The 14,531-nt window shown below is 44.0% G+C and overlaps 1 protein-coding gene across 4 annotated transcripts in view; it reads right to left on the bottom strand.

Annotated features, from left to right (window-relative positions):
* LOC147461761 (phosphatidylinositol deacylase) overlaps nt 1–14,531 on the bottom strand; it is a 79,630-nt gene that overhangs the window by 39,750 nt on the left and 25,349 nt on the right. For 2 of the 4 annotated variants that reach the window (XM_086509217.1, XM_086509220.1), the window contains exons 2-13: nt 8,575–8,856; nt 8,279–8,469; nt 7,828–8,002; nt 7,047–7,184; nt 6,767–6,944; nt 6,538–6,701; nt 6,261–6,434; nt 6,052–6,162; nt 4,173–4,292; nt 3,940–4,096; nt 3,074–3,237; nt 2,907–2,993 (exon numbers count right to left, since the gene is read on the bottom strand). In XM_086509217.1, coding sequence (XP_086365343.1) covers nt 2,907–2,993; nt 3,074–3,237; nt 3,940–4,096; nt 4,173–4,292; nt 6,052–6,162; nt 6,261–6,434; nt 6,538–6,701; nt 6,767–6,944; nt 7,047–7,184; nt 7,828–8,002; nt 8,279–8,469; nt 8,575–8,856 — 1,941 coding nt within the window. The remainder of the gene's footprint in view (nt 1–2,906; nt 2,994–3,073; nt 3,238–3,939; nt 4,097–4,172; nt 4,293–6,051; nt 6,163–6,260; nt 6,435–6,537; nt 6,702–6,766; nt 6,945–7,046; nt 7,185–7,827; nt 8,003–8,278; nt 8,470–8,574; nt 8,857–14,531) is intronic. The other 2 variants (XM_086509218.1, XM_086509221.1) reach the window with 1 other exon arrangement.

The following is a 14,531-nucleotide window of genomic DNA, read 5'->3' as shown; positions in this document are numbered from 1 at the left end:
TAATGAAAATGTTGCTCCGCTAAAAACCACTTCAAGGTAAGTGTAAGCATCTATATACTCCACTGTCTCCTATCCGTACGTGAATGTAGGTGCTGATCTCCTAATCCACTGTGGGGCGGTATTAAACACCATAACCTTGGTTTTACCAAGGTTGACAGACAAACCACTTTCGTGGGCAAACCTATGAAAAGCATCCAAATGATGTTGCATCCCCTCCGGGGAGTCGGAGATCAACACAATATCATCAGCATATAACAATAGTGGAAACCATGTCCTTGCAAGCTGTGCACCTCTATCACCATCGCTCTCAATGTAGTCAGCAACCTCATCCACATACATACCGAATAGAGTAGGAGAGAGCGGGCAGCCCTGCTTCACCCCAATAGTGGAGTGAACGGGTGTAGATAGACCCTCTAAGGTGCGTACATGCCCCACTACTGACCTATATAATGCCTTGATCCCCCAAATGAGCTCTGTGGGTACTCCCATCTCCTGTAATCTGCGTATCAATCTAGCTTTGGGTACTGTGTCAAATGCTTTGCGGAAGTCCACAAAGCTACAATAGATCCGTCTCCCGTGTGATCTGCCCTCCTCAATGATGGCTCTAAGTGTCAAGATATGGTCAAGAGTAGAAAAGCCTCTCCTGAACCCATGCTTGCCCGGCTACACGCATCCTCTTCCTCTCTGCCCATCTATTGAGCTGTTGCTCAAGAATGGATGCATACAACCGTGCCAGTGTGCGTACAACAGTGCCAGTGCAATAATTCCCAGTCTCCATAGGGTCTTAAGACTTGAAGATAGGTACAATGGTAGATAGGCTCCAAGTATCGGGCAAGCCCTCACACATGGCACAGTTAAGAAGCTCTACTAGTAGATCTCTGGCATGCATGAAATGCTCAGCCACCAGGCCATCATGATCATATGCTCTCCCAATCCTCATCCTATCAATGGCCTTCTTCACCATCTCAACGGTGAAAAAAGCACGTGTATGGGCATGGATCGGGGGGGGGGGGGGGGGGGGGGGGGGGGGGGGGGGGGGGAGGGAAGGGGCGGCTGTCCAGAAACTGTGTACAAAGATGATGCGTATTGACCCCAAGTCTCTGTAGAGGTAATGGCAAGGGGGGAGACAGCTCATGAAAGAGCCGCCATGCCTCATGCGAGTCCTGACTCAAGAATAGCTGGTAGAGATCTTGCTCTAGTAGAGCCAAAAATGCCCTCTTCTTCCACCGCACCAGGTGTCGGAATTCTCTCTGTGACTGTCTGTGAGTGAAGTCCCTCAAAAGCACTTCCCTCTGAGGCTAGCTCTAGTCTGGCGGCATTCCTCATTATACCAAGTGTTCTGAGACATGCTCCCATAATGGCGTTTATGCTCAGGCTAGGTGTGAGGGTATGCCTCTTTTGCTGCCTCATGTAATGTATGTGTCAGTATAGTAGTAAGCTCCTCCAGAGGTCCCCCTGGCTCCTCAGTGCACAACCGTCTGTAGATCCCATCTATATATACAGAGTCCATCTCCCGCATGAAGGTGTAGCGAATAGGTGTTGTTGCCCATGGACTGTGTGCTACATTAAACTGAAAAGAGATGGTCATCGACATAAGGGCATGATCCACTGCCACCCCAACAGGTCTGGGTCCAACCGTAAGATCCTGGATACTAGAGATGACGCTCGGCTGCGCCATGACATAATCCATTGTGCTGACTCCATGTCTGTGAGGAAGCATGTAAAACCTCCCGCAGCGGGAAATCTCTGTAGGCCATTCAAGATGGCCAATCCATGTGCAGTTCCCATGTCTATCAAGTGTCGTCCATACTCAGTATGTTCCACATCCTGTGACAGTCTGGACAGGCCCGTCTCTACAACATCCAATTCTCTCAGCATCTCCTCTGAAGATTGTCTGGTGATGGGCAGTCCTAGCATTAAAGTCCCCTAGAATGATAATGTCACCATCTCTAGAGAACTACCATACGTCATCATCCAAAATAGAAAAGGGGGACTGGCCTCTGGGTGATGCATAGACTGACGTGCTCGAGGGAAAGTAGCAAATAGCAATGTAAAGATATCTCCCTGTCTTTGCTCTCAATCTCACCCACATGTACCTAGCCTGCTCATCCCTGTGGGCTATATGTATCAATGGCTGCAACTCCTCTCTAAATAACACTGCCACTCCCCCTGATCCCCGCCCTCTGTGCTCTGATCGTGTCTCCTGTCTGCAAGCTATCTCCCATTTGTATCTACTGATGTGAGGCATAGATTGCCCAAGGGCCTGATGTGTCTCAGAGTAGAAGATGATGTCCCTTCCAGTAAAACTATCCTCAAAAGCACCCATAGGCGCATGGATCCATTACAGTTCCAGGTGGCAACTTTGAGTGTGGTCCCATAGGTCTCGTACCGTCATGTGGAGCGTCGCTCCAATATTACCGCTCTGCCATCTCGGTAAAAGGCAATCTTGCCTTTTTCCCTTACCGCTCTAATCTCCGGCATTACTTCTTGCATATGAGCAATCTACGAGAGGGTGAGATCATCTCCGAGAAAGATGCCTGTTTTCTTAAGAGTTGGCCTTTTCTTCAAAAAGTCAAAATGTGTGTGTACGTGCACGCGCACGCACGTGACCGTGTGTGGGTCACTAACCAAACAATGTGCGTCTACACTCAAAAGTGACAATCATGGGGGTACTTTTGCCAAATTAATGAGATGAAAGTTTCAGCTTGTGTGGGAAAATAATTGTGTGACCTTAGTCTTTGTTGGAGCTTAGAACACATCATTTGTTGAAAAATATAACGGCTTCAATATAGAAAATTAATAGCTTTGTATAATGCATACATCTACACACAAGCAATCACACAACATGATGGCAGCTCCTATTCATTTGATTAAGATTTAGTGCAAGAGGTTTTACACTCACAAACCTGCAAACCATGTATAAGTAGAAAACGCGTTGCAGCTGCTGGAAGTGACACACTCATTCGGATATTGTAAGCACAATGGGGGTCTACCTGCACAGTACGTAAAAAGCTGCTATATTACCATTTTTATCAATTTTTAAATGCAAATGCCTATGCAATCCTAAGATTACCAATATAATGACAGTGCTCTCCCTAGATCCGCGGCGAGTACTCCACAATGCAGGAGATGAGTCGACTGCTATGGTTTCAGCAAAAAAATTGGGGATAACAGCAACTCCAGTCAATGAATCCCAAACAAGTGCAACAGGAGGAAAGCATCGGAGTTTGCACAGACCTGCATTGGTTCATAAACAATGGCTGAAATTCACAATTTGCACTATAGTACTACTACTACAATTAGAAATCATTGTCACATAGTCTAGACTCTGCCATGTCCTTCTTCAGTAAGAATGTCAATAGGGTACGCTTTGAATGCATGGTTTAGTAAGTGCAATCTTCACACAACTCCAACACCTATCTATACAGTTTCCCTACATGGTTCTCTCCTCAACACCTAGAACCTCTAAAGCCATCTTCCAAAAAACTTGAATGCATCCCCACAAAGGATGGTAGAATGCTCCGTACTTCTAGATATATACGAAAGCTTTCCTTTAATAGTGTAAGATTCTCACTCATTCACCCTGTACCTCAGCTTGGGTAATTGAAAGGTAGGAATTTTAAAGAAATTGTTGTCCATGAAACACACACAATTTTCTCTATTACTGCAGTATAGCCTTAAAAAACTCACTGCAACTAGGCTTTGAACCATGTAGCAATTCCTGCCTAATATTTCACTAATAATAACAAGAACGTTCTCAACTCTTACTGCATAACCGACCTTCAACATGTATTAACCACCGGCATCCAATGTCAACTTCCGCTTTTACAGTAAGTATATTTTATTGGTGATCACTATAATAACTACATGGAAAACCCAGACAATAACCACTATACCTCATGCCTAATAAAAACAACTGAAAGTTCAAGTATAGCTTACCAGTATGCTCGTGATCACCAGGCTCCTCGTTTGCAAAAACTGAATTTCTTATTCCACAGCTTGCAGTTTTTATCTCCATGTTCAATGGTAATACACCTGTGCTAACAGAGAGCGTTAAATTGAACAGAAGTGGATGATTCTCCACAAGTTGGACATCCTGCACACACGCTTGTGCCGTGAGAATACTAAAACCTTGCCAGTCTCAAAGAACCTGAAAGTAATTGTATATGTACCTTATGTCTGAGTATTGTAGATGTGATCCACAAGGGAGAAAGAATGACTCTTCCTTCATTTGGCCGGTAAAATTGTCCAACAGCCATAGAGGCAGCAGGAGGAGGCCGCCCAGATAATATCTGCAAGGTAGCAAACAACTTTACCAATTGTGGAATAATGCTTGTGGACAGCCTGTGGTGCCTGCTCACCTCGACCAATTGAGTCTGTGAGGGTGATAACAAAGCATCCAATAAAAAATAAGTATCTTAGCTTAAAGGAGTGGATGGATATGTCTGCCCATTGTTTATTGCCATGTGTGTGCGTATCGTGAGCAGTATGGTGTGAGAAGTTGAGAAACAATATCACATACCAAATCAGCCACCTATACCATAGCCTGCTAAGCCTTTTCCCTTAACCCTTAGTTCTTCACAAATGCAGTCTGAGATCTACAGCATAGGCGATCAATCCATCACATATGACTACAGCAAATATGCTGCATGTGCCCTTGCACCATCTTTTGCACACCTGTTTTAACTGTTAGCAGGGTTTTGGCAGAGGGATTCCCTGACAGCAGGACCATGTGTACCATAATCCCCTTGCATATAAGTCAGAATCGACTAGACACAGCTCACTACTGGACTATCATGATCAGTCACATGTAGGCCAGGATTTATAAAGCAGTATTTGAGGCTGAATTGGGTATGTATGGTGTCTTCTCACACCAGGACAAGCCACTATCAGGCAGCACGCCTAACTTCTCCACAGTGGACCACATCTTTGCACTCTCAAATGTTGCACAGGGGTAGAGGTGGATGAGAATATTGCTGCAGGGATTTCTGCGGTAAATGCCATTCACAGGTTTATATTGCTAGGAGTGCCATTAGAGGTGATATGGGTCCTGGGATCTATGCTTTCAATGAACAGGTGGCTGTAAAGTCCATAGTCACGTAATATCATTAAATAGCATTGCTGGCACCATTTGTGCTAAGCAGAGCTGCTTATTGTCCCCAACTCTTTTTGGGCTATATATAGTATATACAAGGTGGCTGACTATAATCAAAACCATGGCAAGGCACATGGAACAAAGAACTAGGAACAGGCAAGAATAGGAAACAAGGGTGGAAACCGGCAGGGCAGGGCAGGGCAAGGGAGGGGGGAGGCAGACACCCTTGAAAGTTGAGAGAGAAGGTATTTGAAAAAATGTCATCAACCACCTCTCAAGGCAATTGAATCTTACTTGCATCTGCCGAAGGCAGATGTGGAGATTTTCGTTCGGACTTGCATGGCATGATCTTCATAAAGCACCAGGCTTGCTACAACCATTGCCTATGGCCATGGGCAGTATGGCTATGGCTTTCATTTTATATCTTCCCGCAACAAAGATTGGGCATGAAGGGATCTAGACCATTGTAGCCCAGTTCCTGAAGCAGACTCATTTTGTGACAGCCAAGAAGGCAATCAGACTGTTGGCAAAGTTGTTTTGGCTCACGTTTTCAAATACCATGGCATGCCTAATTGATTGCCTCAGACAAAGACCTACGGATGACCAGTTTGCTTTGGCGATCCCTTTTTGAAAATTAAGGGGTTCTCTTCATTTTTCCATGGTCAGTCAAAGATTACGAAGTCTTGGAGTTGCTGAAGTCTTATGGCTCAGATCACCAATCAGAATGGGATAGGTATCTTCTACTCATGGAGTTTGCATGTATCAACACAATCCACTCTTCCACAGGAGAAGCTCCATTTGAGATTGTGGTATAGGTGGCCACATCCTATACCACGACACTAGATGCTCACACACTCTGGCACAAGGCAGTGTGGTTTTCACCATAGTGCACTACCTGTAAAAAATATATGAATTCGAGAAAATCTACACTACACAAACAAGGAGAAGGACATTACTGGTCGTGGAGCAACAGTCACTGTCATAAATCGAAATCCTTGTAATTCTTCAGAAGAGAGGCGAAGGATTCCAGAAGGAGGAGCTTGCTCAGTTTGACCCCCAGGTTCGATCTACAGACCCAAAGAAGCACATTATGAGCATTACTGGAAGGGCAGTGTGGAAACTTGATTCGAGAAAGCCAGTTGAACAATAACAGAAACTTAGTTACCTGTCGTGGTGCTGGGCCTGCTGGTAGCTGCACCATCTTCTTCGTCACTTCTACCACCCTCTGATTAACTGAAGAACCTTCGTTTGCTCCTCGTTCAGGCCAAAGATGCACCCTTATTCCCAAACAAGGCACCAAATTTGTTACAAGAACAAAGTGATCTCTTCCATCTGATCCCTACAGTACAATCACCCTGAGCCCTCAACATTTCTCTGAAGGCAAATTCATGTCAAGCGAAAGAAGCAGATTACATGCTCATTCTGCTTAAGTCCAAACATACCAGTTTTTTGATGTCTAGCCAACGCCTTCTTCCATCCATTGCTAAGATTGTTACAGTATAAGTCTCGATAAAAAGGTCCTTTTCATGGCTTTCATCAGACCACTTTATTGATTTTGAACACGAATGTGGACTGAAATCTTCCTCAGTGACAGAAACTGCTAGAACTAAAATATATCACTTCAAATGAGATTGAGGTCTCATAATTTAAACATGGGTATCTCACACATACCTGTAGCAGGCTTGTGTGCAAGTTGATTCATTTCAGAGAGCTCATTCTTGCTCATCCAGCCAAACAATTGTGGAAGGGGACTTCGAAGACTTGTTACAAAAGTTGCAAGCCTCTTGGAAGGGCTGGAGAAGGGTTGGCCAGATTTTTTGTCTATCAACTGCAACAATGTGTGAGACACCTGCTAAAACAAGTTTGTGTAAGAAACATGCAAGGAGGGATAATGCCTCTAAAACTACTACATTAACTAAAGAGCCATTTAATTCCTAATGAAGTGTGTCACCTGAACAACTAACTGATTGCACCAAAGAATGCTTTGATGCTCCATTCCCAACCACACATTCAACATTCCAGGAGTTTCAATAGTCAAGCCACGAGTTGAAGGTACTAAGCCATCCAGTGATGCCATTTTTGATCGCACCTGCCAACAAACATACATTGAAAAAAAAAAAAAAAAATCCACATTCTATATGTTCCTGCAGGAATTTGAAGTTGTTTTTCCACAACTTCAAATTGCTGAATACAACAGCCTTGAGCTCAAATCAAAGAATCCATTACATGAAGAACGCAAGTTTTTGACAATAACAGTGCCAGCATACTCACGAACCAAAGAAACAATGTGAAATTTACAAATATTCTGAACTTCACCAATTCTAAACAGCACATTTACATTAAACTATCTCAAAAAATCTTCTATGAGGCTCGCAAGGAAAGGTATCTCTAGAGTTCATGGACAAGCTAAAAAACCAGATGTGAGGCCTGAACATGTAGTAACCTGGTTAGATGACCTCCTAAACAGATAAATGTGCTCTGGTACTTATGAGATCTTTGCAAACTTATAGTCCTTTGGTCAACATTGCCTGCTCTTAGCTGTGTAATCATTTTGACACTGGGAAATTAATCAACCGATCATCCTAATGGTTGCTAAACCATTCAGCCTTGTAATTTTCAGTTGCTGCAGCTTATAAAACTTGTATTTATGCATGTATGGTTTCAGTACTTTATTAACTTGCAAGAACCAGTATCGGTATAAAAGATGTTAAACATTAGGTCACATGTAGAACCTGGTAATCTCGAGATCCCCCAAGTATGGACACAACAACAACATGAGAAAGAGATAAAGTCGATGTTGAGCCTCTCCATCCTGGACGCTTTGAAGAAGAATAACCCCTTCTCCAAGCCCTGTTGACACGAGAGAAATAATACCCCAGAGAAGGTTGCATTGCAACTGGAGGTGACCTGACAAGCATAGAAAACGCATCTGGTTATCCGAAGTTATGATTATGATAACAATATACTAAAGCAGAAATTAGAAGCAAAAATACACATAGAGGTGTCTGGACCAGACAAAGCTCCGGCATTTCATCAACACATAAAGGGCCTCAAACAGCTGAAAGCACTCTTTACGCAAATGAAAGAGTCCAGATTCAAAGAGAACGCACTAAAAAGCTACCCAAATTCCCCATTCTAAATGCTCTCACAATGTCTATTTTGTAGTTGCTGAAAAAAACCTACAAGTGGGGACTTGAAAGTGTGACCACTGTTTGCACTGCACCCTTTCTCAAGCCTGAGTGCACTACTGCTGCTCGAGCAACAAATCCTCCCATGGAATGTCCAACAAGGATCACGCTTTTTGGCACTGTAGTGGCAAGATCGGCTCTGTCCTTGGATCTCGCTTCCAAAGATTCTTTATATCTATCCAAAATCTTGAACAAAGGACTGAAACTCAATAGCAAAAACTTCAACTGAAACATAAGAGTTTATAAAAGTGATCACCCAACAGACAAGTTCTTTGAGTAAAAGAGCGTTACCCTGTGGATTGCCTGAACAACGTACTCTGTATGCTCTTCCAAAATTCTTCCATCCATGGCAGAATGTTCCCCATCTAGATCAACAGAAAACCAATCCAGATGGTTATGATAACGTCTCCCCAATGAATGCATCTCCTCGTTGCCTTCCAAACCATTGACTCTATCAACCCTATTTGCTTCAAAGTTTGCTTCTGCATTGGTTAAGACTCCACTTTGATAAAAACTTTCTTCTAAGGGTCCAGCATTGAAAGCTCTGTCTGACTCCGCTGCTAAAGAACGTACCTGCCCACACAACTCTCTATATTGTGAAGATATACAGCACAGTCCACCTTAATGATGCTAGTAATTACAATGCATACAAATTTGCAAGCACAACATTTAAATCCGTCAAAATGCTAGGGCTCCTGTTCCATTTGAAAAGAATAATTCCTAGTTACTTGAACCAATCCTTGTAATGTAATCCGCTAGCCCTCGGTATATAGCGTTCAGAGCTTAATTTGAATGAGTAAAAGGGTGGACATGGCTTCTATAAGACATCAACCTATTCGGTAATAACCCTTCTCTGAGTGCCATGCATCAGTGACACGTCGATGCTTGATGATATATTGCAGCAATGCTCATCTCTGCATACCTGTGAGACACATGGCATGATATTCTTGGGTGAGATTATCCCTTCACAATAGATCCCATTGATGTTTCTTCCCGCACACAATGGACCCTTGAATGAAGGTGCCTCCAGCACGATTATTTTTCAGACACTGAAGGTTATTTCAAATGTTATTTCGTTCAGTGGTATATATGATCACTTAGTAGTCAAACAAGCGTTTTTGGATTTTACTCAGTGTGCACTTATTACGCCACTTCTGGGAAGGCAGGAACCAGACTCAAGATTCATTCATGCCAACTGAAAAGAACAGACTTTTAGCACTTCAAGTGGATTGGACAGAGCGAGAAGAGACGAGTCCCACTAGCATCAGCTCCAAAGCCCTAGCGCCCCTTTCGGTATTTCTTTTATAGTGCTTCACACGGTACAACTGCCAGGGAGCTCTGCCTCTGCTTCCGCGCACGTGAAAATGCCAAAGTGAACCCCCAAGGCCCATATTTTGAAGGCCCCTGGCCTCGAGAAAGCATCTGCTATGAAAAAATGTGCTCTCAAAGGCACTTTGCCAAAAGCTGGCGCCCAAGAAGCTTTTCCACGATTTCCGGCCCATCCGTACACTTCCACGTTTCGCGGCGCTTTTTTCGGGCGTCCGTACTGCTAGCCACGTCATCATTTTTTAGGGTTGCTTCAATCCGGTCGGTTTTGTCATTGCCAGGTTTTTTTAATGTTCTAACCCCCTAAGGGTCATGCCACATCACCAACTTGTGACATAGCCCCCATGGGGTCATGCCACCCCACCAACTTGTGACATACCCATCTTGGAAGAAGAGTGGTCGTCTGCAGTTAGAACTGCAAAACTCAATCTGATTCTTTAGCAGACACTGCCTTTACTCCATTCTTGCCAAACATCTAGCATGCATTACACCATACAATTCCACGATCAGATTTTCATCCAGTCACCTCATCCGCATCGGAGCTCTTGATATTCCAATGTAGCAATATTAGCCATCACACCCAAACCACGTTGGTCCTTTCAAGAGGCGTCTCGATGAACTAGGCTCACATACCCAAGCAAATTTCATCGAAATTAAAACTATTGATGCACCAGATTCATATGCTTCACAAAATTCTTTACAGATGAACAGATTCACATGTGCAAACAAAAAAATTAAAGACATCCAAATACGCTCCTTAGACCGAAGTCTATGTAGTTCAAAGGGTTCCATATACAAACAAACACTCCCCAGACCGCAGCCAGCATCATTCACACATTTCCATCTTTTAGAGGTTTCTATCTACAACTAAACGCTCCCCAAACCACATCTTGCGTCATTTAGAGGTCCCAAATACAATCGGGTGCTCTCCAGACCGAACTCTACATCATCCAGAGGTAATCAACCAGCATTGAAACCAAAATCAAACGAATTCAATCAGCACAAAAACAAGTTCAAAACGGATATAACCTATTCCACACAATTTGCAAACAACATTCTTGAACATTAGTCAAAATTCAAACAGGTGGTTCTTCTCGTCGGTTTTCCATCTCCCATGCTTGTAATTCCATGCCCCTCCATCCTACTACCTATTATCTGCAAAAGCACCCAAAATATAATTTTGACATGCTGCAAAAACCCTAATTTTTCATAATTGTTGGAATCAAAATCCATTCGTGTCAATGCGTAGGGCTTGTCGAGAGGATCGACTTTGTCTTGTACCTCATATCCAAATTCTCATCCGTTTAAGACATTTTTAGAGGCCTCTGCAACACACGAAAGTGTCAAAATTCATGTTTTTAAGGCTTTTTAGGGCCAAAATGAAGTCTTCTTTCTTCACCTCGTCCTTCTGTTGTCATGCAACTCCATAGCTTGTCGTTGTTTGAGGATCTTTTTAGAAATCTTGAAGGGCCCATAGTATCACATACTTAGCTTTCTTCTCCTTGCCATTCTTGAGACTTCTACAAAGCCTTGTCACATGATACATCCAACCCTATGTGTCCGTGGACAAGCTACAGCATGATCAGGGTTCAGTTCAGTCTAATCAGTCTAGAATAGGAAGTGATCTAGCACTTTTGTGAGTCTGTTCGCAAACCGTGCATGTCCAGACACTTAGATTAGATGCATATCCTCTGGTTGCACACAGCATGACCATCAGAGTCCAATCAGATCCCATCAGAAGCATTTTTACAGTGCATAGGCCTGTTTACCCTATTTTTGACATTTTTCACTTATTATTTTTAAGTGACTTTTGTTGGAAAGTAGGTAGGGCAATTTTGCTAAGTTTGTAGAAATAGAAACCTAGCGCTAGCACTTTCTGGCAGAAGAGGCAGCAGGAGCAGGAGCACTCGCTCAACAGGTAACTTCTCAGCAGAACCCAAGAGGCCTAGAGTTTTCTGCATCAGCAGGACAACCCTAGCGTTTTTCATCTACAAGACCAGCCTTGGCGATTTGTGCATACCAGATCAGCCCCGCGTCAACACGACACAGCAGATCAGCCTAGTGTTTTGCATTTGCAGAACATCCGGCGACACAGAAGACAATTTCAGCCCTAGCGTTTTTGGTTTGCATCACAACCTCAGCATTTTTGCAGATCATCGCGACGGAACATCAAGAACCACCAGCGTTTTCAGGTTTCAGCCCTTAGACACCGCAGATCAAGTCCGGAACCTCGCAGATCTCACCTTCCCGCAGCAGTTCCTCGCCGCACGGTCAGTTTCCGCAAGGTTTACAGTTTCAGCCAGGAAAACGCAGACTTCAGCATCTGCGTTTTCAGCGCGTCGTCATCGCATCGTCGTCATCGACATTGTCGCCGACATACAGTCAGAATTCAGCAGCAGGTACAAGATTTGCAGATTTCAGCCATTAGAGTTTCCAGATTTCAGCCCGTCTCGTCGTCGTCCTCATCATCGTCAACATCGTCGGCAAGTCCAAGCACTGTAGAGATTGGTGCAATCAATAGTAGACCGCTCTCGCCATAGAGAGCGGGGCTTTCGGAGGAGGGTTTTACGTCTCTGGTGTCGTATTCTCTTCTCTCTCTATCTCTCAGTCTCATGCACTTTCATTCACAGTGTTCACCACTTTGTTTGTGTCCATTGCACTCTCTCACTAAAGGAACGGAAGGCTCTTCCTTCCGTAAGTAAAAGGAACCTTGAGCACAATTCGGAGCACTCATCTTGAGCAAAGTTCAACATTCACTTCCGCTGCACCATTACATTGGTATCAGAGCTTTGGCAATGTTCTGTATCACTCAAGGAAAGAACCACAAGAATCACAGAAATTTTTTTGCTTGTTGAGGTCCCACGAACCCAAGTTCACTTGGGCGTGTCGATTCCTAATCGTGTTTTGGAAGAGTGACAGGAATCCCAAGAAAGAAGGGCTTGTCCAGCCTCCCCTTGTGCCTCTTTTCACTCATTGAGAGCGGACCGTGCACTTAGCGGCCGGCCAATCGACGTGAGGTGGGAAAAAGCAACCTTGGTGTGAGCGCAAGGCCGCCAAGGGGTGCGCCCGCAGAAAAGAGCAGAACTCGGGTGAAGAGAAGATCCTTCTCGAACACAGATTGCAAGCGAAAGAAGAACCTCAAGACCCTCAAGAACCAAGACCCCCAAGAACCCAAGTTCCTCGTGAACTTAAGAACACAAGACCACAAGAACCCACAAGACCCCACGACTTCAGTGGATGGTCATCACTCAAAGCGGAATGGATACTTCGCTTAGAGGTGATGAGCATGAGAGAGGCAAAGAAGAATTTTCCCCACCAAGAGGTTTTTCCGACCCTCCCCCTTCCCCATCTACGCGAAGGATTGCACTAACTCCTATGGAGGAGTTGAAGCAGATGTTTATGGAAAGGAAGTTAGAACGCGAAGCAAGAAGAGTAGAAAGAATGGCAGAAATGGATCGCAGACACACAGAAAGAACGCAGAAAGAGAAGTAGAAAGAAAGGCAGCCATAGAGCGTGAGCATGAGCAAGCGCGACACATGCAAGAGTTGTTGTGACTCTTTTCTCAAGTGCAGGCACAAATGCAAGAGATTCCGGAAAAGGAGACTCTCTCAGTCTCTTCTTCTCCAAAGCATGATACACAAGATTTGCATGATGATTTGAATGACAAGCATGATAATTTGCATGATGATCAAGATGTGATTTCTCACAAGCATGATGATTTGCATGATCAAGATGTGATTCCTCACAAGCATGATGATTTGCATGAAGAGGACGTGATTGTTCACAAGGATGCTGAGTTAGTAGATGCTTTTGCTAGCGAAGCTAACCTCGTTGCAGATTCGATCAATCAGGAAGAACCGATCTTGGCTCTCGAGCCTAGGTCCAAAGAATCCTCACAGGAAGTATTATGTGTTCGCATGATTAGTACGCACGCATTGTACGAGTGTTTCATTCGTGATCGTTTCTTGTATTTTAGTCAGCGTCTTTATGTGATCCCTTTTCCTAGGCATGACATATTGAACGTTGAGCACGTTTCACTCATGAATGAGCACGCATGTATGCAGATTTCTCATGAAAAGCTGAAAAGTATGCATTCAAGGAAGTCACAATCCATGTCTCTTCGTTGGCACGACACAGTCGTAGAAAGAGTACATGAAAGTATGAGCACCAAGCATGGGCATTTCCGTTGTGAATTGCCACAGTTGATTGCTTTAGACCAAAAGAGCAAGATTCGATCCCATGGTTTGTGTGTGTGTGGTGAACGGTTTGGCACTCTGTCTTTGTTCATCTACATTGCATGCACAGTCTTTGTAGAAGACAAGATTTTTTCCAGTCACTTTACATGGAAAAGGGAAGTTCATGGTTTTGTGTAGGAAATGGTTTCAGGAATTTTCAGTCATGGAGATTCTTGAAGGAGAAAGAAGCATGACTCTAGACGAAGTTGAAGCATTGAAGGAGACTCAGAAGACTTTGCGTCGCTTTCGGCGCAACCCAAAGAAGCAAGCGTTGCACACCTTTATGAAGTTCAAGTATCGCACGACCCACACCTCAACGTGGGCCGACGAAGAGTCCTTTCGAGGATTGCGGATGTTATTGGCGATCTCCCTCAACGCCATATACTTCGGTACCAATACCTCACTTTGAAGAGGAGGGGATGTCACGTGACACATCCAACCCTATGTGTCCGTGGACAAGCTACAACATGATCAGGGTTCAGTTCAATCTAGTCAATCTAAAATAGGAAGTGATCTAGCACTTTTGTGAGTCTGTTCGCAGACCGTACAGATCCAGACACTTAGATTAGATGCATATCCTCTAGTTGCACACAGCATGACCATCAAACTCCAATCAGATCCCATCAGTAGCATTTTTACAGTGCATAGGCCTATTTTTCCTATTTTTGACATTTTTCACTTATTATT

Source organism: Adiantum capillus-veneris, chromosome 3, assembly GCF_014529385.1.
Source record: "Adiantum capillus-veneris isolate H3 chromosome 3, ASM1452938v2, whole genome shotgun sequence".
NCBI lineage: Eukaryota > Viridiplantae > Streptophyta > Polypodiopsida > Polypodiales > Pteridaceae > Adiantum > Adiantum capillus-veneris.
Note: the sequence above shows the minus strand (reverse complement) of the source record. Positions and strands in the feature narration are given on the sequence as shown.